This window comes from Heliangelus exortis, chromosome 2 (assembly GCF_036169615.1).
Source record: "Heliangelus exortis chromosome 2, bHelExo1.hap1, whole genome shotgun sequence".
Classification (NCBI taxonomy): domain Eukaryota; kingdom Metazoa; phylum Chordata; class Aves; order Apodiformes; family Trochilidae; genus Heliangelus; species Heliangelus exortis.
Genome location: NC_092423.1, coordinates 78,699,841 through 78,723,908, shown reverse-complemented (window position 1 = coordinate 78,723,908; position 24,068 = coordinate 78,699,841). Strand labels below are relative to the sequence as shown.

General features: G+C 40.4%; 1 protein-coding gene across 7 annotated transcripts in view; it reads right to left on the bottom strand.

The window, feature by feature from the left end:
* CTNND2 (catenin delta 2) overlaps positions 1-24,068 on the bottom strand; it is a 630,944-nt gene that overhangs the window by 252,212 nt on the left and 354,664 nt on the right. For 6 of the 7 annotated variants that reach the window (XM_071736667.1, XM_071736669.1, XM_071736668.1 and 3 more), the window contains one exon: positions 15,833-16,400. In XM_071736667.1, the coding sequence (XP_071592768.1) occupies positions 15,833-16,400 (568 nt within the window). The remainder of the gene's footprint in view (positions 1-15,832; positions 16,401-24,068) is intronic. The other variant, XM_071736674.1, reaches the window with a different exon arrangement.

Below are 24,068 nucleotides of genomic sequence, written 5' to 3'. Positions count from 1 at the left end.
ACACAAAATAATCCCCAATCGTTCTTCTGAGCTTGTGCAGGCTTGTCATGGAAATAAATATTACAAACACATTTGAATGACAGTGCTTATTTGACAGTGTAGGTCAATAAAGTAAACCACTATCTTGGCAGCATTTTTCGTTTCAAGAAACTAAAGACATTAAAACTATCCAAATGAATGGATACACAGTATTTGCATAAGCCTTAATAAAGCCAGTTTTTATTTGCAGCCTTTGAGAAAACCTTTAAAAGCAGTCACCCTGCCTTGCTGCAGCCCTAAGAAGGAGCCCTGCAAAATCATAGAATCACAGAATGATTAGGGTTGGAAGGTACCTCAAAGATCACCAAGATCCAGCTCCCGTGCATGGGCAGGGACACCTCCCACTAGACCACGTTCCTCTCCAAACATCTCTAATAACAAAAGTATATGGCACTGTCCTCCTCTTGAGGATTTAAGAGCTCACTGGAAACGTGAATTACACAAGTGATCTTCTCAACATGAAATAAAAACACCCAGATCTCACCAGAAAAAACATACAGCCCTCATTCAGATACTCCTATCACAAAATGCATTAATCAGGAGTCCTGTTAAGCAGTTGCCTTACATCTATGATACAGAAACATCACTCAGGAGATTCGACCTGAGCATGAAGTTCAATGACCATTATATTACCACTTACAAGTAGTGTGTTTACACAATTTAACTCAACTGGGTTGCATCCCACACATTTCAACATTCAGTACATAGCTGGCTGCTTGAGGCCTCAACTATCAAACTGGCTCTGAGCAAACTATGACACACATCACTCAGGAGATTTCAGTTTCTAACAAAGAAGACTGGCCACCCACAACTTGCTATACAGACTTTTAATTTCAAATATAATGACAACATTACTCATGTAACTTGCACTGAGTTTTTCTTAGATTACAAGTTAAAACAAAAACAAAACCGACAAAATGAAAAAAACCCCACAAAACAACAAAATACAACCCTACATGCTGATAAAATTGTAATAAGCCTATCAGTAAGATAAGAGACAGAAGGCAAAGAAACTAAAAGAAAATCACAGCAGTTTTGTAGCTTTGGTATGTTACTTGTCTTTCAGAGGATTGAAATAACTTTGATTTACATGGTACAGAGGTAGAAAACCTTTTCAAAATTAGTTTCTCTTAGATGCTTACCCTAGAATACTACTATTTTTTATATATATATATATATATATATAAATAAAGCTTATAAAAATTAGATACTAAGAATATGCCAGCCAGCACTGTGTTATGAAAAGCCCAGTACCAAAGAGAAGAAAACATACCTAATCCAAATACTAAAAGCAAATACAAATTGTCAAGACATGACAGATGGTTAAATTAACCAGTAAGACATGACAGACCATATGGCAGCACCAGCTAATGCACACCTTGGTACGTCAGCTTGTGCCCATAGCATTCACCAGAACCAAAACACACTCTGGATTAAATTCCTTTTAATTTGGTATATCTGTTGCTTAAAAAAAGGTTTCTCATCTGTTTAGATTAAATTAGACACACAAATTCTAAACATATTGAGTCTGAAGTTTTTCTTTCTCTAAACACTGAAATTAAAGATGAACTAAGAAGTTCAGAATTAAACTCATGTATCTTCTTGCATTCTCACTACACTATCCTGTCAGTGACTTGGGACTATTTTTACAGTTAAGGGAGGAAATACTTGTTGTGTTGTTGACTAACAGCACACTATGCCTTTCAACTTCTGTCTAGCTCGGCACATCTGGAAATAACACGAATGTGCCGCTTCAGCACTCCCAGACCACACTACAGGAAACCACCTCAAACTAGTGCTACAACACAGAAGCCCTCAAAACTTAAAGAATATTACTTGCCCTGTCTGTCAGTTTCATAAGAATCTGCTTTTTCTCAGGTTTTCTACTTAGAAGATTAAAGTGCATTATGATGCATTGTCTGGAGTGTTTCTTGTGAACTACCATTGCACCATCACCCCTATCAGCAGTTTCACTGTCAGGATACTGCCACATTCAGCAGTGTGGTTCACACTGTAGAACTTCCCAGACATAATTTGTCCATTAACCAGATTAAGTATCTTAGGAAAGTCTCCTCAAAACAGATTGGCTTTGGCTGCTTAAGAGACACCACAACACCAGCCTCTGACCTAGGGTTAGCATTTTTCACATCAGTGCTAAAAATAAAGGTAGGGGGGGAAAAAAAAATGACACCTTTCAAAGTGCAATAAACAAGCCCCCAAATAATAATAAAAATAAATTACAATCATTTGATAAAGCTTACAATGTCTTATAAGAAGTATCTAAATAATTTTCACCCTATTTAAACTAGTTTTTAATCAAATACTGAAATCAATTACATTCCTAAGTGTATCTAGAAGATAAATGAAGTTAAAAATATTTTCTTGTCTATGTTTACATTTTAGACATGCAACTTGACTTTTCTGCTAAGTATTGTATCAGTTATTTTAATTCTGCAAAACTAGGAAAAAGCAGAAAGCCCCACACACCATAAATTTGATTCCTTGCAAGCATTTTGTTTTTTCTGCTACTGTTCTCATTCTGTTGAAAAGCATTCACCTGCTTAAAACATTTTATAAAAAATAAATTGCTAGTGGAAGAAAAGAGCGTGACTGGGAGCAAAGAGATAAGAGGTAAAGATAGCCAGGAAGAAACAACAGATTAAATGTGACAGACAAGTTCAGAGAGGTAATTCCCATTGCATTTCTTATCTAGAGAGCTGTCACTGAAGAAAATATAAAAAACAAAAACTCCTCCAAACCAACCACTACCACAAAGCAACAACAGCTTACCTTCAGCAAGGCAGAAAATTATAGATAGAAATGTGTATATTTTTTTTAACTGTTAACTGAACAAACACATTGGGTGCCTCCACCACGCTGACCTTAAAACTCTTCCTTCTTCTCAACGCAGCTAATTTTACAAGAATGGGGAAAGAAGTCCTTTACATGAACAGGAACAGATATTACTATCCAGCAATATAAATCACTCTTTCTAACTTTCCTGCTCACTAACCACTTGGACTGAAAGCTGAGTGCCTCAGCAATGGGATGATGTTACCAGGCAACAATGCAAAGCAGCCATGCATAAGCTGTTTGGGTAGCTCACCAAGGCTTCACAACAACTGAAAATAATACCAAGCCTGTGTAGCAGAAAAGAACTTATTTGAAGTTTTGCTAAACATCTTTATCTTAGGAAAGACGTAAGTTTATTATTTCAAACCCTGAACTTGTAAAAACTTGTGTTGCACCATGGGGTGAAGCAAGTGCTGTGGCATTACAATCAATTCGGCAACTAAAGGATGAAAAATACTAACATATTTAGTGAGACATACCTCAAAAGTAAATATCCAATAAAGAACCTCTATGGTATATTTTGCAAAGCCCTACAGTTACTTCTCTGAAAAGGACTGCAAATCAAAAGTAAGAACGGTGTGTCTTCAATTCCCCAAAGCTGTGCCATCCTACCTCCCTGAGACAAGACATACAAAGGCAAAATTCAGGCACCCTACTTCTTCCAGCTAAGAAGAAACATAGATGGAGAGAATTGCTAAAATCCATTGCTACCTCCAAAAAATGAATCAAGTGCTATTGTACTGATGCTTGACAGTGAAAACTTCACTTTCTCATTAAGTTTAACATCATCGGAAAAAATCACAGCATTTTAAAAACCCAGCAACTAGTAACTCTTCATCCAAATTAAGTATCAGTTCAGTCAACCTGAAATGGAGCAAGTTCTTAGTGCAGCACTGCTACAGAGGGAAGGGGAAAGCCTTTCTGCATGGAGTCCTCCCTGCACAGGGAACAGCAAGGACACCTGAAGCTTAAATCCAGCTACAAGTGAAAGTTACAAGATCGGCACAGAAAATTTGTTGATTAAGAAATGAACTTTATGGAACAGTGGGTCCAAAACCCACTTTGTGTAACCCTGTGGGAAGGGTAACACCAGAAAATGAAACTCAGGGGTAATGAAGTGTCATCTAGCCCATCCAACTACAGTATTCCTAAACAGTCTTTTGCTGGGCAACCTGAAGTTTTGATCTAATTGGACTGTCACTCCTGGTATTCACCTTTCCAACAGGTGGCTTTCCTGCTAAAAAGGTAAACACAAACTGATGGCTCCAATGTCTCCTGACCATGAGCTCAACTTTTAGAAAATGGTAAGAATATTGCACATAGTTTTTTTGCAAACCTACCTTCCATTCTCTGATACATGCAGCTGAAATCCAGAACATGACATTTGGGGTTTGCTCACAGAAGTGTTTGCAGTTTATCTTTTGTAATTCCTTTTACAATGAGATTGCATGTTATTATCTGTGGGAACAATATTAACTTTTGGAGATTCTATCTGTGATGCTTTGTACTCAAACTACCATTTCATTGAGTGAATGGAGAAAAGCATCAGATAGCATTTTTCTTTTATGTAAAGTCATCTTTGACAGAGTATTAAACACCTCTTGCCAGTAGCTTTCTTCTCCTCAACAAGAATCTATCTGGTTGCAATCCCAGGTTTTTAAAATTCACCAAGGCCTAAGGTATAAGTCTGTGACACCGCAGGTGGGAAAAGGAGGGGATGGCACGGTCTTACTTTCAATGCCACATTCAAGAAAGAAGAGTTCTTTGGATATTCTGTAACATACTGGTATTACTCATCAAGTCTTCCTTATCCCTTTGAGACTCACTGCATTCAAAACATGAGAATGAAAGCATAGAGCTTTTATTAAATGTATACATAATCACTTGAAATACAATCTAACTAAAGAATTCAGTTATGTCTGCAAAAAAATTCAGACCACCAATTATCCACTTCTACAATTATGGCTTTTTGTTGCAGGGATTATTATACTATTACTCAAGCTAGTTTTAGGTTGTTCACATTATGTATACATTGAGATCTCTGCTAAAATACTTAAAATAATCTCCTATTATTAAATCATTATAATCTAAAGCAATTCTAACAGGCTCTCACTAAATAAAAGAAATTAAGGAAATGCTGAATGTAGTGACAAAAAAAAGGGCTACTGTTAACACTGAGATCATGATAGGCTTAAGGACTTAAGCCAAGTTGATGCTGGAGTAATCATCACAGAGACCATATCCCGTAAAATAATGTTTTCGTTTTTAATTCATTATGCTTACTAATATAGCAGTCACACAATGGTAAACATATAGTATCCAACTTTCAAAAACTCAGAAAATTTCTTAAATAAATCCTTCTATAATAAGCATTAAGCACAAAAAAAAAAAAAAAGGGAAATGGATGGCTATGTATTTTTTTTTCCAGGAACTTATTTAAAGCAAAAAAAAAAGAGACAACAAAAGAAACACAACCAGAACAACAGACCTTGGGATGTGCCATTAATCTCACGAATTTAGGTTATCCCTGAAAGTATGGCAAGGAAAGGACCATAAGCTGGGAGTCCTGTCACTCGAGAAGAGAGTCAATGTTAATAAGAAATGGCCACGACAAATGCTGCAAGAGACAAATGGTGACAGAAGGTCACTGGCAAAAGTAAAGCAGAAATGTGTTTGCAGGAGTTTGCAACAAACCACTGGAATGGTTCACCTTCAAGAAGGGCTTTAATAGTGCTTTCAATTAGAAGGATGAGATGCCTGTTAGTCCAAAGGTGACAAATACTTGAAGGATTCTGAACTGTCCTGCAATTAGGTCTTGATTATCCACAGATGCAAATCGACATCATTTGCATGTCAAATGGATGCCTCACCTGTGAAACCAACACTGCCATCATCACATGGCTGGCTGAAGACTTGCATCACATTTTGCCTGGTTTTACAAAACAGTCTGAAACCTACTGCAGTCTGAAAAAACCATCACAATCTTGGTATACTTCAGAGAAAAAGAAATTCTTGGCCAAAACTGTTAATCCTTGTATTCCCAGATTCACAAGTCAGGACCTTAAGCAGGGCAAGAGATGAATTAGATCACTTTGGAGAAGAATGATCAGTTATGTTCAGCATTAGCTTCAGAATCTTGCCATAAGCAGCTCAAGCTGGAACACAGACAAGAAACTAGATAAGAACTCCAACTTCAGACTAGAAGAAGAGCAACATTTTGATGAATAAGCCTTTAAAACTTCACAGCTTGGTCAGAGACCAGATGAAGTGCAACCATAGCTCAAGAGTCACTCTTACCTTCAACAAAGCTACCTGTTTCAATTCTTCAAGGAAAAACTGAAGAACTTCAGTTACCACAAAGATCCTCCATATAAACCAAACACAGCTGGTTAGTCAAAGCCCTGAAAGCAAAGCCTGCTGTGTGAAAACAAGACATTAATGTGATACCTTTTGTCCTCACACTGTCCTTGGTGAGATGCTACTTTACTAAAAGCTACCTGGAGGAACTTAACTGATCTTTTCTTTGAAAAAAGCCTGTCATATCCTTCATCAAATTACTTATTATTGCCGGGATTCAGCAGTCTTGATGAATCTCCATTTACCAATAGCAGATATGTAAGCTAGCAGACTTTCCACTTTTAAGAAAAGAAGGAAAAGAAACTAAGTCAGGCCTGTGTACAAAAGGCTTCTTAATTTCCTGATCACCCAGGCAAACCAGTTTAGAAGGAAAGAGGGCTGGAAAGAGTCTCTCTTACCTACAGAGGGTCACAGTTCTGGACAGTTCCCCAGATGAAGCGCTAAGAGTACAGAACAATCCAAATTTTCCTTGTTATATGATTAAGCCATGAAATATTTTATTATATTCCTAATGCAGGTGACTGAGAAGTACTGTAGTCAAATAGGCCACCCAGGTCTTTTCCTCTTGTTCTCAGAAATTTCCCCCATTTGTAAGTAGTTATTTAGGTGTGTTAGGAGCTTGGTTCCCATTATATTCTTTCCCTATGATCTGCTAAACTCTTTCTACATAGGATTTATCTTCCTTTTGTCAGAAAAATGCCTCCTAATATTCCCCTATCTAAAAGTTTCCTTGACGTATTTCAGGGCTTGTGCCAAGATAGTAAAATGAAAAAGCATTTTTCAAGTGCCTGAAAGACTTCTCCTTGCGGAACTTTATTAGTAGTATCATTCCTTTCCATTAATTTGATTTTTAAAATTACAAACTGACAATGCTCCTTAGCCCAGGTCCTTGCCCAACTACAATCTTGCAAGAATATCTATCTCCTTGAGCTTAACTAAATATTTCCCAAGTGGCAGTACAGAAAATGCATGCTCAGGGCCTTGACAGTAAATAGAAAGACATGAGATTCAATCTAAGAAAAGGTCAGTAAGCAGGTTATTCCAGTACAATCTAGTTTTGGTGAACTCATGTTGCAAATTATCTCATTAACCATTTATGACCTTTATGTCTTATATTACCCTTTCTTATAGCTTTTATTCCAATGTCCAACAAAGCACTATGATTAGGAGGTCTGCAATTTTCCTTTTATTCACTCCTCCCTTTCTTTAAGGCATATTATCCCCAAACACTATCATCTCATCTCCTTCCACTTTCTCCCTGCTGTTCCCCCTTTGCAAAGAGCTGAACAAGTCCAACTCACTCTCTTCCACAGATCATGCTTCCGGGACTTTGATACAAACCCTTTGAAGAGCTAAGGGCACCTTTTGGTGAGCAAACATAAACACAACTGCATCCCTGCTGCTCAGGGAAGGGATGGGTTGGGGAAAGGACCCCATGGAGAGGTGTCATTTCGCTCTCCAGTTGCCAAAAACTCTCTCCAGTATGAGAGGGTCACACCTCCTTTTCCATAGTTGCTTTCCCCCCATACAACACTCTTTAAAACCAGGGAGAGCTTTAGTCCTATGATTAAAAGGTTTTACTGCCTGAGAGCAGCACATCTGGCTACCTGATAAAAGGGAGGGCTTGCACCTGGGTTGCAGGGGGAGCATAAGGGGCAGCAAGGCAAGGTACAGACATACACTAAGAGATAAATACAGAAAAGCATATGCAAAGCATTGCCTCAGAAAAGTGAGGGTTGTCTGAGATTTAAGACCACTTGTATTCAAACTAATATGGCACTTTTCTATTCTTCACTTAACACACTACAAGTTGCAACTTGATGTACTTATTAAAAATCTATGTCATCCAACTGGCAGCTTCATATGCCATGCCTTATAATTGTAAGATTAGTCATCACTTGGTCCTTCTCATTTCAGCATATTAAATTCTGACTTTTGCTTCTACCCACTTATGATAATATACGGTTCTATGAATTCATTACCATTAGATAAACTCTCCCTCTGCCCTATGTAATACCACTTTTATTAAAAACAGAAAGTATTCTCTGTTCTGGGTCCATAGATCTAGGTGATCTTCAAGTTTGACCCTATGATTAGAGAAAAAACACCTCATTTATCATCCACAATTGCTCACAGAGAAAATGTGGTCCAGTGCAGTTTCTAGCAGCCACCACTGATAGCTACTGTATTTCACCTGCACGAGCAGCCCACCACCCAAGTTCTGGCCTTAAAAAAAATAAAGAGACTTCCTCACCTCCCCAGTTCACATCTTCTGCCTGCCGTAGTTAATCACTTTATTTTGGATCAATATCATCTGCACTATATTAAAACTATTCTGTGCACGAAATAACGAAAAAAGCTATTAAATATCCCAACAGATGAACACTTATACTACTGACAAGCTGTGTACTGACTTTGTAAATCTCAGCTACTCTGCCTACTCCAAACAGTCTGTGTGCCACAGCACCTGGAAAGGATGAAGTTTTCCACCCCAGTAAAAATTAAGGGCAAGTTCTCCCTTCTCTTAGATACCTGAAGGTTGGGGGAACTAAAGATTGAGACTTCAGTGACAAACATTTCCAGGCTATTGGATAAGGCCTTGCAATGGGGTTTCAGACCATGAGGAAGCTACAGCTTCTACATGTGTTGTCTTGGAACAGTGCATTAATAAGACAAACACAGTCATCCCAATTTAGATCATACAGCACAAGCAAATATTTTCACTGATGCCACAAAAGCCCAACTATCAGAAGTTTCAGTTAAAGGGGAACTTCTTGCCCAATACTTTCTCTCCCATACAACAGCATTCCCTTCTGCTCTGAACAAGTGAGTTCAAGGCCAAAGATGTTTGAGAGGACCCAGATTCACACTCTTGGCAACTGAAGTATGTGAGGACATCATTCAGACCTGAGTGCAAAAGGGGTCATGACAGAGACAAGACTCAGTCTCACTAGCATGCCCTCAAGACCCAAAAGGTTGGACATTTAGTCCATAAGGCCTCAGCCTCCTCCTGCAATCTCACACACTAAAAATAATACAAATCAACATAAACAAGACACAGCTATATGAACTAGAGTGCCAACACTGGCTAATGCATTTCCATTGCTCTAAACAAAATTCCACAAAGTCAGGTTCCCAAAACACTGCTCTCAGACTTCATTTTTGTTGGATTTCAGCAGCTAAAAAAAAATTCACAGAAGAATTCCAGCTCCTCAGATTAACCACCTTTCTGCTACAGACACTCACTCTACTTTGATAGCTTTCTGCCAGCTTCAGTTCACTCTTGTGCTTCTTTCAGGTGGTAAATAAGCACAGATTTTTAAACTCTCCTGTGCTGCTTTAGAAATTCCTTCCAGTGGCTTGTATGTTTCCATTTGAATCCTGGATGCAAATCCTGGAATCTAGATACACTGCTGAAGCTCAGGAGCAGAGGCCAGAAACTGCATGCCAGTTTGTGCAGCTGGAAGCCACAACAGAGGTTTCAGTACTGACCAGAAGCATCATCCATCTTACATTCACCTAAAAGCCCAGAAGCAGCCCCTACCACTCAGTTTCCCACAATCATTCCAGTAAAATACTAGCAGCTTCATACCAATTTAACGTATTTTCAGTAATGCTGAAGAATGCTTTACTTTTCCTAAGAGCTTGTTATTTTGCAATATTATTTAATTCCTTATTCCTGTGAAAGACCACTGCCAAGATCAGTCAAATTATTTTCCATAGCAATAACAGAAAGCAAAGGGAAAGGTAATGCTCAGTAGAAGAATAGTACTCAAATTTAAACATACTTCTAGTGTTGGCCCACACTGGAGATCAAAGTTCAAGTATCTTATCTCACAGATATAACCACATTCATGAGGCCTCTGTATTTGGCTCTTGTCAATTATCCCTCACCTATGAGCAAATGATTTTTATATGCTAGATTTGAAAGATGAAGGAACAAAAATTATGAAAATAAGAAGATATCTGAAAGTCATCCATATTATCCCTTTTATTTTTCTACAGAAAACAATTTTTTGTCAAAATTAACAAAGCAATGAAAAAAATAGTCAAAGGATTCTGTAAAAATGCAAGAGATAGTTGAGGGAAACAACTGAGTCTCCTTTTTGCTATGATCAATCATATCTATAGTCCAAGTCTCATGGCTTATTCCAAAACCTAAAAATCCAAAGATTTTCCTTTTTTACCTGTCCAAAGAAGTACAACTTCACTTGACACTTACACCATTTTACTAGCTCAGCTCTGAACCTCAGGTGGCATTTTTAAGGCACAGGGAACTTTTAATTCTGGGGTGATTTAGATCTACTTTGGCTTTAGGTTAACACTCGCTAGTATTTTCCTGATCTGTAATGCCCTTTGCAAAAGCTGAATGGCGATGCATGTGGTCATGTCTTGCCTCCATTTACTAACATTGTTTGAAATTTGGGGTTGATGCAATCTCAAAAAAAAAATTACTTATATACAGGTTAAGCCCCTCAAAGATTCCAATATTAATGTGAGTTAGCATTAAAGATGATTTTATTATGATTTTACTTGGGGGGTATTTCTCTCCTTCCCCCCCCCCCAAGTGGTATGAAAGATTGGGGTGGAAACATATATTGTCACAGGCAGTAATGCAGCCATTGCAGCACAAACCCATAGCACAGTGTGATTTACTCAAGAAATGTAGTACTAAACCAGAAAATTTTTTGTAAAGACAATGAACCTATGATGTATAGATGATCCAGTGTTTCCCATGCAATTGAAAGGAAATCCAAAGCCATGCTAGTGGTGGTGTATATGAATTATTCCATACTATGTCACATTACCTGATCTGTTCTGCGCCTGTATGATTGCACACTGAAATGTTAAAACACGTCCATACCACCAAATAGGAGTCGTGCCATAAATCTCATAGGAAACCAGGGTTTGATATAACATATGCAATGGAAAGCATATGATACATCAAGCTGAAAGAGTAAAGGGATATTCCCACCAAAGAGGGAGAAGAGCAAGATGAGACAGATGAAGGAGCAGAAGGAACTACTTAAAACCCCCATAAACTTAAAACTCTTTGCTCAATGGAGAGTATAAAGCATATTTGATATAATAAACCATGCCATAGTTCCATAAACCAGTGTAATCTTAGTACTAATGCCTCACATGCACACAAACAGTCCTACCACAGAAGGGACAAATTGCTTTTTTTATTTCAGAGAGAAGAATATTCTGTTTGCTAACAGAATGCTGAGCATCAAAGTTTTCAGCAGTGGCACCAGGGCTATCTGAAGGATACTGCTCTTTTTCCAGTGGAACATGTCACCAGTACATGAAGAATAGCTGCATGTCTATCCAATAGTCTTTCCACATAACATTACACAGCGATTCACACCAACACTCATCTCTTAAACCTAGTCTTTCAGTAAAGCTGACTGAGCATGTCGCAGTTTTCAAACATATCTATTTTCCTTTTTAGTTTTTTTGTAACAAAGCAATGCAGAAAACTACCTACCAGTGTCTCTCTAGAATTCCCTAAGCCTGCATGAAGAGGTATGAGAGGCTCTGCAACACCAGGGCTGCTTCTCTGTCACATAATCTGAAGCACAAACTACTTCAACAGTGTCCTTTTGCTGCCTCCTCCCAATTTGCTCCTAAGCAAACTCACTTTCCATTCAGTATTGGCTGCCTGATTCTGCCCAGCAGGAGATGCTTCAGAACACCATAAAGAGTGGGCAACTGTGCAATGACCTGCCTCCTAAAAGGCCTTTTCTGTGTTTCTGCTGCCTGCTGTCCTACAAATTCCTCCTTCCAGAAAACAAAACAAAACAAAACAAGCTCCTTTGGTAAGCTTTGCTCCTGGCAGGACTCTGGAGCTCAGTCCAGGCGTGGTAGCTGCAAGAAGATATTTACAAACTGTGCTTTCTGGATTTAGACTGCTGCTTGAACAGACAGTCAAGCACACATTGGAGCAGCACAGATCAGAAAACTTCTTCCAAAAACTGTAAGTGCAGATCACAGCAAGGAAGAAGCAAGACTAAAAATAAACATGGCAAGTGTACACTCATAAGAGCCATTATGTACACACAGACACACATACATGCACACGCTTGGCAGTGGTAAACAGCTCAAGTCTAACCACACTCCACTCAAACTCGTTTCTGAAGACGTTTCTAAGGTTACTTGGTTAAAACTGAGTCATTGCATGCTGTTGCACGTCTTATTTTAAATTCAGGATGCGGTCTAAAAATTCCCATTTTTATAATTTCAAGTTGTTTCATAATCAAGTTTGTAGGAAATTAATGTAAGTAATGCCATCTATTCAGTAAGTCTTACACAGATTCTGTGCTGGGCCATCTGTGTTTGTATTGTATATTTTCAATTACAATTTTCAAAACCCAAAAAGGATCATATCTTCTCTTTTCAACATCTTACTCTGGTACTGGTTTCATTTGGGTTTTTTAGCATACTGAGACCCAGTATCTTTCATGAGTTAGATAGCTCTAGTATAAATTTCTAATACCATACAAAAAAAATTTTAAAAATGTATTTGCATCCCTGGTAATTACAACAAATAATCATTTTTTTCTTCTCAGAGATAAAAAGATTACTTTGAGTATCATTCCTGTGATGACACATACATACTAATTCAGGTTAATCACAGTAGGCAAACAATCAATGCAATGTGACAACTATTCTCCTTTCCTCCATCTTGGGATGTAGTGAACAAAAAGTAAAAAATCTCATTTATTGAGCATTAACTTTTCAACATACAATTGCTTTCTCTCCTCTCAAAGGGTTAAATTTCCAACACAGTTGATGGAAAACTCCTGTAATAATATAATAAACTGAAGCTAAGCAAAGAAGACAAGTGCCTTACTAGCAACCATAACATCTGATCCTGGCTAACTCTAAAGCATTCGTTAATTTTAAGCCTCAGTGTAGTCCATTGACTTCAGTGAATCCAGTGAAAGTCTAGAAGATTAGTCAGGCACTTAACACTGCTAGCAAATGGGTAGGTCAGGATGCCAGGGAGGCCATGAGGAACATGCTGCTGAATGTTAATGGAAAATAACGGGTGGGAGCTCACAATAGAAAACATTTGCAAAATAAGGGCTCATGTGATAGGGCTCCTTTCAAGGACTACTTGATAGGCATGCCATCAATGTGGGGAAAAAAAAAAAAAAAAAAAGGTATTCACTAACACAGTGTTGCTTCCACTTTGTTGGGTTTTTTAAGTAGCAATATTGTCTCTGCATGTCCATCAACTAGTACTTACTCGAGTTAGAGGATTTTCTATTTGTTGTAAAGTAAGACTGAGATTTTTAGCATAATTAAAAGCAAACCCCTATGAGACACAAGTAATTCATAAGTTCATTGTCTTTATTCTGAATGGCATAATACTTGTAAAAGTTGGTGCTGCTTTACTGATTTTTGCAACTTAATAGCAAGTTCAAATAATCAATCACCATATTCCTCCCTGCCTGCTCCCAAAAGTACACCATCTGTTTTCTAAATGCAAGTATCTATAAAGTTTTCTTTCACTCAAGCCATAAATCTTTGACAAGCAACTCCTCACAGTGGGTCCTAAAAGGAGGCAGGGATGGGAGTACCTATGTTATGCAAGGTAGAGAAGAGGTCTTATCAAAAGCTTTTAAATCAAAGCAATTCAAGAAAACAAGTTCCTGTTTCTTAACTTCTGGTCAAATCAAAGTAGAAAACCCCACCAGGAATGCCTGTACAACCACTACTGGCCAGAAAAGAAAAGGTCGAAATCCATACTGCTACTTGGGTCTAGCATAAGACAAACCGTTTCTGGAGCACTACCACTTCAGGGTCATTATGCTGGGAACTAAGCCCTACAGAAAAAGTTTTGGCTAGCTAGCCTCACAGGTCTAATGCTGCAAAGCTGTAAAAAATACCTTCTTCAAAACCAAAACACTATTTAGTTTTAGCATGGGAAACTGCATTGTACTAGAGAAAATGCTTACTGCACCTGTGAGAAACTTCACTAAGCAAAGCCTTCTATCCTAGAGCAAAGGTAAAGAAAAGTATCACAGAAATCCTGGTAGCTCATAAACACAGGTACAGAAGTTTTTATTTCACTTGTCCTCTGTTCTTCTTGACACTAGCAGGTCCCTCCATGCCTACTGAGGATCAAACAACTCTTAACAGAGGATGAAGTTGCAAAGCTCCCTAAAATACCAATCTACTTTGCAGCTTCACACTACAAAGGCAGTATTTATTACCCATAGACAACTGTGTGTTGGACACTACGGGGAGAAGTTATACTAATACAGCTGCTCAATAAACCACTTTGTAATTTGAAATTTAATATTTAACCACAGGATTGATGTAAGCATCCCGAGATCTCAGTTTTGGCATAATTTAGTGATGCTCTATCTTTACACATTCTTCAGAATGTCACATAGAAAAAAAGTTTTGAAATCCCCACTCTTTGAACACCCCTCAATCAAACAGTTATTACAAAGAGATACAGCAGTACTGTGTTCTGTTATCAGTGAGTTTAAGGTGTATGTTTAGACATCATACACTGGAATGCCAACAACCACTGGGCTGGGGGAGAAGAGACGGGCGAGAGGAGAAAGGGCGATGAGAAGAGGTTTTTAACTCCAGTAAGAAACTTGTGTACCTGCCTGATAAACACAGCCAAACCACTTCATGTATCCTATTTATCTTCAAATCTATTTATGTCACACAAGAGAACATATGAGCATAGCAGCTGTTACTATAGCAATGAAACTGGAAATTTTGAGAACACACAAAAAAAACCCAAAACCACACCACCCCTGAAGGATGCTCAGTTTAGCAGAGAGATGGTTTAGGGAACAGCACACCATATCTCAATTCTAGCTTCTGTCTGAAGCCTGCGGTTGAAGGGACATTCAATCAGCTGGAACAGCCTATTCCCTCAAGAGCACTCGGAGCCAAACAACCCCTACCTATTACTCGGCACAAGGCAGTACAACGGGAGTTCTCGCTAAGTAACCCCAAACTTGTCAAATACCCCAGACCTGCCTGTAAACGCGAGGAAGAGCGATTCCCTGCAAAAGGCTCGCTGCTCGGAGCCGAGGCAGAGAAGGGATTCACCATAGTAACACAGTCCCCACCAAAAACCGAGTGAGTGAGAGCAAGGAGCCTGGAGCCCAGCCCCGCCTTCCTTCCCCCCCCGCAGCCCCCCTCCGTTACTCCCCGACACCCGGCACACCTGCCCGGCACCGGCAGGATGGGATGAGAAGTCAGCGACTTTCTTAGAGAAGCAGGCAGACAGCCTGCCTCTCCTCACTTACCGCTGCCAGAATGAAAACCATAATTACCCCAAACCGGTTTTCCGTCGAGCCCCCCACCCCCTCCTCTCCTGGGCCGGCAGCCGGGTCACCCCCCACCCGCCAGGGAGACGCCGCGGTTCGGCAGGACGCTGCCGCCCGGGGGGGCCTGCGGGGCCGCCTTTCCCTCTCCCTCGCCCCCCACCACGCACCCACCCACCTCACCCCATCCCTCCGCGGAGCGCGGCGGTACCGCGCATCCCTCCCCCCCACCCCCGCCCCAAAGCCGCGGACCCCAGGCGCTGCCGGCCGCGGTTTACCTGCGAGGGAGCCGGGTCTCTGCAGGGTGGCGGTGGCGTACAGCTCCTGGGAGTGCTTGCTGTACTGATCGGCAGCGTGAACCAGCCGCTTGGTAGGCGACAGGGTGGCGTAAGTGCCGATGGTGGAGCTTAACTGGTGGATAGGAGAGGAGGAAATGTTAGACTGGACGGTGGGCGGGGAGGTCACTCGGATGGGGGACGGCGACAGTCCCGCCGAGGAGACGACGATGTTGATGGGCGAGCTGGTGCTGTAGGACTTGGCCAGGCGGCTGGGGGACTGCTTCGGGGAGGAGAGGCGCTGCGCGGTGGCGTAGGCGGCGCCCTCGGCGGCGGAGCCGGCCCGCGGCAGCTTGGTGGGGGAGCCGCCGGGCTGGGCGGGCAGCGGGGAGCTCACCCGCTGCGCCGGCAGCGTGGAGCTGGCGTAGTAGAGCGCGGCGGCGTGCTGGGGCTCGGGCAGGTGGAAGGCGCTGCCGTGGCTGGGCGCGAAGGGCTCCCGCGGCTGCGGGGCGGCGGGCGGCGGCGGCGGCTCCGGGCCGCCCGGGTGGGCGCCGCGGCCCCCCGGGCCCTGCTGCGGGAAGGAAAGGCAGAGGCGTCAGCGGGGGGCGGCGGCTGAGGGCGCCCGGCTCCCCCGGGCCGGCTCGGGGAGAGGGGGCTCGCTCGCTGGAGGACTCCACCCCCCGGCGGCACGCAGCCCCCTCTGACCTGAAACCAGGCCGGCGCCCGGCGCCCTGGGGATTACGGGACTCGTTAATCTGCTAAAGCGTTCCCAGCCTTTGAGGGAAAACCGGCTCGGGGGCTGAACGGCGTAAAAACTCCGCGTCGCGGCTGAAGTCGGCACCCGGCTGTGGGGCAGACTGCTCCGGGGGTCTTTTGCCCTGAGACCCCCTCGCGTACCTGCCCTCGGACCGGGCGCAGACTCGCCCCAGGGTAACGTAAATAAATGTCCGCTTCCCATCAGCTCCCCCCGATCCCAAAACTTTTATTCTGCATACATTAGATAAAGGGCGGCTGAAGCCACGGAAAGGGCTTTCATCGGGTAACTTTCCTCATCGAAAAGCTGTCGTTATCCCTACGAACAGAGGCACCGCCCCCCGCTTTGGCTGCTTCTGCTGCCGGCGGCGCGACATGTCGCGATCGGCCCCTCCAGCGGAGGAGCCGCGGCCCCCGCCTCCATCTGGGAAAGCCAGGCCGGTGCCCACCGCGGGCGGATCGGCTTGTACTCATTGAGGTGTCCCAAAGGGGCAGGGGGGGACGGGAGGAGCTGCCGGGGCAGAGCCCTCCCCCGGGCCACGTCCAGCGGGGAATCTCCATCGGGAGGCAGCGCCCCGCCCCGCCTGCCGCATCTGCCGACTGCGGGGCCCGCAGCCGCGGTAAGGGGCAGAGCAAAGTTTGTCTCAAGCCCAGTAACTGGAGGGAGGTGAAAGGGGCAGCGAGCAAAAATCCTCGGGAGATGCTATTAGAAATTTAAGTTATGTGTCTGAGCCGCTTCTGGAACAGCAAAGGATGGAGCTCGCCCGTACGCACAGGCGGCTTCCCCTTTTTCATCGGGAATCTTGAGGCTCAAGAGATCATCTGTGAATCCCGTAAAATTAAAATCCTCTAATAACTGCACCCTGCAGTAATAACTGTACCCTGCAGTGAGCAAGAGCTCAGCATTCTGTTGGAAGTTGCACTCTTGTTTTGGATACTGGTGGGGGTTTTTTTGGGGTTTTTTTTTTTTTTGGTTGGTTGGGGTTTTTTGTTTGGTTTTTTATTGTTTGTTTGTTTTTTGTTATGAAGGGGATTTACTTGAAACCTCAGAGAGTGCTCCGGATCATGGGAGTTCACCCACAGTGCAGTTGGATTCAGTCTGACCAGCGCTTTGCTCAGACACACACACAGACATACATCTCAGCTATAGGTTTCCTTAATGAAAACAAGCTTTTAAAATGCAAATAATTAATTTTGTGACTCAATTCAAAGAGGTGTGGTGAGTGCCAACAGCAGCGCTGTTTCACATTTAAATAGCAGCATGTTTTTTCAGTGGCATCCTACGGAGAAAAAAAAAATAAACAAAAGCACCATGTTCCTGGTATGAATCATAGATGGGTTTGGGTTGGAAGAGACCTTAAAGATCATCCAGTTCCAACCCCCTGCATGGGCAGGGACACCTCCCACCAGACCAGGTTGCTCAAGACCCCATCAAACCTGGCCTTGAACATTTCCAGGGAGGGAGCAGCCACAACTTCCCTGGGCAACTTGAACCAGGGTCTCACCACCCTCACAATAAAGAATTTCTTCCTAACATTTAATCTAAGTTGACCCTTTTTCAATTTGAAACCGTTAGCCCTCATTCTATCAAAACTTGATTTATCTTCATAAGGATACTCAATAAAGGATCTGATCAGAAACTAAGGACAAGATAAAACAACTAATGGGAACAAAGAATATATGAGGTTCCTTCTTTTTTGTTTGGTTTGTTTGGGTTTTTTGGTTTTTTTGTTTTTTTTTTTTTTTGCTTTTGGAGCCCTGTCTCACAAATGCTTTGCATCTGGATGAAGAACATGTATTTTTCTAGGCATGGACAAGAAGCAAGGGTTGGGAGGAACTGCTCCTTGTGGTTTGCTTCAAATTGTTAGTAGCATGGAGGCTTCCAGCACTCAGAGTGTTCAGGCATCTCAAGGGATCACTGCTGGACCCAAACCTCACTGGCTTTGGGAGGCTTCATGCCCCGAAGAGCAATGGCCTGATAGATTAAAAAAACAAACAACAAAAAAAAAAAAACCAAAAAAAAAAAAAAAAAACCAAAAAAACCAACAAAATTTAGGGTATGGTAAGTCCCAGGTGGACAAGAGGTTTACAGATATAAGTAGCCCACAAGCTGTTGTGTTGAGTTGCACTCTTCTGACTGCAGCTGTGAGTTGCAAACACCAAGCATCAAGTACAGGTCTTGAAATTTTTATGAGTGGTCAATGAGTTCAAGCTGCTTATTTGAAAGACTTGTAACAAAAACCAGGAAGGCAAATTCTGGGAACATCAATGAACTTGCAGAAGCTACTTTCATGCTGAGCTACTTACCGTTTCTGCTTTAAACTGGAAAGAAGAGCTAATCTGCAACTGACTGTCCAATGATGTATTTGACAGGAGTACAGTTTTCATTGTCCAGGTTTAAACTGCATGGTAGCTACTTTTATAAAACAAAAACAGGCTGGCAGGGTTTAAGACAACATGGACAGAGCAAGTTTTGCACATGATGAAAGGTAATTTGAAGCACCTATGCTACCAATTGATATTTGTGAATAAATTTTACTTTTTGGACTGTTAAGTGGCATTATAAGGTATTCTGTAATATTCAACATGGTTCCAAAATACAGTCTTCTGTAGTGTTACCAGTGTCTTCTGCAACACACTGGTAACTTATTTTGTCATTATGAAATTGTCAGGATTTGAGGCAAGCACTGTCATCATACAAAATTCTAATCTTCACAGTGTCACATTGACACACACTGCTGTGTCAAGGATTTAGAGTAATTAATTTCAAGTAAACCAATATTATCCTATATTCCTCATAAATCTCCATAAAGCTGAAGGCATTTTGCAAGTACTGATTCAAAAAGAAAAAAAAGAATTAAAAAAAATCCACAATTCTTTTTTATATGGAAGAAGGTGTAGTGGTGGGACACAAAAACCAAATGCTTTATTAAAGACACAGTGTATAGCACTTCCTAAAAAGCTAAGCATTTTGGTCTCTGTGAAGGGGAGAACTTCTGGATGAACAGATTGCAAAGAAAACATTAGCATGCAGTATTTTCTAGGGTGTGACTAATCTCAGACCTGTCTTATATTTACTGTGAGGTTCTTATTTTTTTTCAAAGGGCTAAGTATACAGTCACACTTGTATTTTCAGAGGCAAAATGTGTTTCAGTTTCTCTCTGCCTGTTGCTTAAGACAGCCATGCAGACATGTCATTGTTCATCCTGCAATGTGATATTATGCTTCATACAGAAGAATAAATTCTTCTGTATTTTCTCCTTATTTTTGCATTTATCCATTATTGTTGTCAACTTGATAATGAAACTGTGTTTAAACTAGTACACTGAAAGCAGATTTGCTTCCCAGTTGTTATATCCTCCTGTATCAATGTAGCCCATAGATGGGAAAAAAAGGCAAGGACTTTCTAAGACTCAGAGATTTAATTCTTCTAGTCCCCCAAAGAAAAACAGTCAGATTTCTTTAATTGGATTCAATGTATGGATTATGTCAAAGCCTTTTTAAAAGCATGAAAAAACATGAGACTATTAATAATAATAAAAAAAATATTTCCCATTCAATATTTACTAGAAAGTTCATTCTGTACTGATAGAGGAAAACCAAACCAACAAACAAAAAAACCAAAAAAACCCCACAAAAAACCAACAGATCTTCAGAGCTCTATACAGAAAATGGCTGTGTCCAGTTAGATTATAGTAGACTAGGGAACAGTCTAACTTGTTTCTCTGCCATCATTCAGGCATTTAATGTATTAGATTTCAGATCAGTTTTGTTTTGTTTTAAATTTAAATAAAAATGTCAACTGAAAAAGATTAAATGAAAGACTGCAAAGACTACAATCAAGATCTCTGTTTTATGATGCTGAATTGAAGGTGGCCATTAACTGTATTTGATTATTTATTCTGCTGAAAAAAATAATGGATAAAGAATTACAAAATCCTAGATAGCTAGACAGTCTAAGTAGAACTTTGGGATGAGCTGCTAATTACTGGATGGTCTGGATGAACTTGTATCCACAAGCATTTTTAGTTTAGCATTAAATGCCAGCACTGATTTTCAGCTCGGTTTGCTCTTTGGAACTTTCAGGGATCAAAATGGGTCCTATCTGATGAATTTGAACATAATCATATGCAGCACACTGTTGCCCATGAGAAAACCCATTCTGTTGATTCTAGGGGGGATTTTCCAATTGGATGCTCAAGTTGTGTGAAGACATCCTGCCAGGTCTTTTAAGGGTCCAGCTCTGTTTCACAGTCTAGGTGATGCTCTGTGCTCTTTCAGTGACTGTATGACTTGCAGGTCTATTGAGGTTTTTTTGTTCCTGTCAGCTCAAATAACATTCCATATGGCTTCACTGGAGGTATAACTCTACTCTGGACCAAGGCCTCTACCAACACCCTCCTACAAAGAGCAGAAGAAGGTATGGAAAATGCTTAACATTCTCTAATCTTTGGGATACAGACTTGGGCAGCACCTGTAGGACCTGTAGACTTTCTGCAGGACGTCTTTGCTGTCATTTTTAAGTTCCTGACCTAACTAGGAAAATGCTCCTTATGTTCAAATGCACTTAGATGATAATAGATGCCAGATGATACTTCTCGAATGTGGCCTGTTCCATCTGTTTCTTCTGTTTTTATCACAGAGGTCATGGCCATCACAAGGTCATTGCTATACTTTGTGAAATACACCCCAACACTATTAGGAAAAGTTGTCAGCCTACCTGATCTTAATCTCAAAGGTCATGCGTGCAGATGATGAAGGTATGAAGGATGAAGGTATGTAATACTATTGTAATCTTCTACATCCACAAAGAGAATTTTGAGAGATCCTGATAGTGTTTAAGAGATCATAAGTCTCTGGTTTAAGGAAGCAATGAAAGCTGCAATCATTACCTATTGTAGGACCAAACCAGCATTATGCAGGTCAGTTTTTTACTATCATAAACTGCTAGAGAACTGTTCCCTGTGAGTGAAGTAATAAGAATTATGTTTTAAGATTTCATCTTCTTAAATTGACAGAAAAATTCTCATGTTCATAGCAGAATCCAGTTTTAAACACATCATCTGCCACATCCTACCAGAAGTGAAATCTTAATTTTAGATTTTTTTCGGGGTAGATTATCAAGCAGCCTATCACTTTCTGACACAGATGACTGATGGCAAAAAAGACATTACTCCAACTGAAAAAGGCCAGCCAGTATATAGTTTTTGCTTCACAACTGAACACATTCTTGTATGCATTTGCTAACGCTCTAAATAGGGCTAGTTATGTGTGGTGGTCTGATGAATTACTTGTTTATAGGAAAAAACTTGTTTATAGCTAAAAATTAACTGTTAAATTATTTTTCAATTATTTTAAAATTTATTTTCATTACCTTTATTTTCCATCTCTGAAAAGACCACAACATCACCAGAAGCTAAAAATGTCCTCATCCAGAAAGGCAGACTACTTTCCTTTCTTTTCCCTTTCCCTTGCAAACACATGGCTGAGCATGTGGAAACCCACTATTGTAGTACGTTCTGTGCTTTATATTCCTAAAATATCTCCAACATAAACTGGCCATTTTGAAGATACCAGTAAACTCAATCTATAAGTTGCTAACAAACTACTTTGTCTAAATAGAGGATTGACTTTTGATCAACTCATCTGCAAAATCTGCTTCTTGTTGCAGTAAGAACCAATACTGACTCCTCACAAATAACCTTAGTGAATTAATACAGGATGTGGACACCAAGCTTGATAAGCTGATTTCACTGGGGAAACAGACTAAATCCCTGCCAGAGGAGCGGAAGGTTCTAAAAATCCTATTTCAGTAGAATTTAGAAGATAAAAATTTCATGTTCTGAAGTACTCAAAGCAGTGGAAAAACTATGATCTGTAATGAAGTCCTCCAAACTGACAAAAACTGTAGATTGCACTTTGTAGCACTAAACAGGAAGTCCCAAGACTAATTAGTTTATCTTTCTTACGCAATTACATTTTCAGAAATTGTTCTTGCTGTCACAGCTGGCCTTGGGACTATTTACATATTTTTTAAAGCACTTGGGCTATCATTCATACTCAGAGATAGCTATATTCCTTGCACACAAATACCAAAGGAAATTACCACAGTCTAAGCAGTTTTGACTCCTGAGGCTTTTTTTAATTATAATAGGAATAGCAAACAATTCCAAAGATTGGCTTTTTTTTCCTCCTTAATTGTGGGATCAGCAACGGTCATAATCAGAACCTTTTAATTTTAACTTTTGTCTCTTTCTTTTCTTGTTTACCTCCTTGAAAACATCCTTTATATGTTTTTATGGTATTAATTCATATAGCAGTTTTTAGTATTTTCAAAATATTATTTTAATTGACCTGGAGCTGTCAAGCATCCTTTCAGGATGATGTTGTGAAAATTATGTTTTATGAATCCTTTTCATTTAGGAACATCTACCCTCAATCTGGAGGAAGATTGAACAGAAAAAAGAAAACCTGTTTTCTGCCCACTCATGTAAACAAAAAAAAACAAAAAACAAAAAACAAACAAACAAAAAAAAAAAAACAAAAAAACAAAAAAACAAAAAAAAAAAAAAAACAACCCAAAAAAATTTACTTTCTAACTTACGAGTTACCTTCCTGAAGGTAACCAGTTCTCTGTGAAGGAGGTGGTTTGAGCTTTCTAAGCAATGGCTGTTTGGTGTAACTTTAATGAGAGAAATCTAGATCTTTAATTTTTTCCTCTCTCCATAAATTCATCCTTTTCTATCAGTGCATAAAATTTATAATTTATATCAAGACTATCAATACTTCTAACCTCTAGACAATTGTGCACTTTCCTTTCCTGCCTGTAAGATTCTTTATTCTTCCCCTCCTGTGTTTTTATTTCTGTTGCTCTTACAACCTGTTCCTTTTCCATTGTTTTATTTTTTCTATTCTTCTATCCTTGAAGAATGTATCACACCCCCAAGGCATGATGATTTTCACAAAGCAAAACTCCTGATGACATCTGCCCAGGCTACAACAGGATATTATAGCCTCCTTTTTCTTTCTAGTTGGAATCCTGCTCTCCTGCTGGCTCCAATCCCAAAGAACATCAGGGAGGTCTTCTTCCATAAACACAGAAAAACCCTGAGGCCTTACCAATACGCAGCCTCATTTTAAATCCTTTATAGAAGGAAAAAAGTACCTTTCCAATTTGAAATGAAATTAAACTGTGCTTTATTTCATTTCTCAGACTTAGAGGATAGGGAGCCTTCCTAAGCAAATTGAGAGAATAGAATATTGTATGTCTCCTGGTGTCCCGCAAACTGTGCAATGACTATGTAATACTTGAAATCTCTCAGCAATTTAGGGCTTTGAAATTCAAATACTACTGACTCCTACAGAATCCTGAATTATAAAGTATCCCAGTGTCACACTGAGATGGGCTGCTTTGCTGGAGCAGCTAACATCTAAACAGAGAAAATAACCTGAGCTGACCAGTAAAACACAGCCAGACTTTGATAAT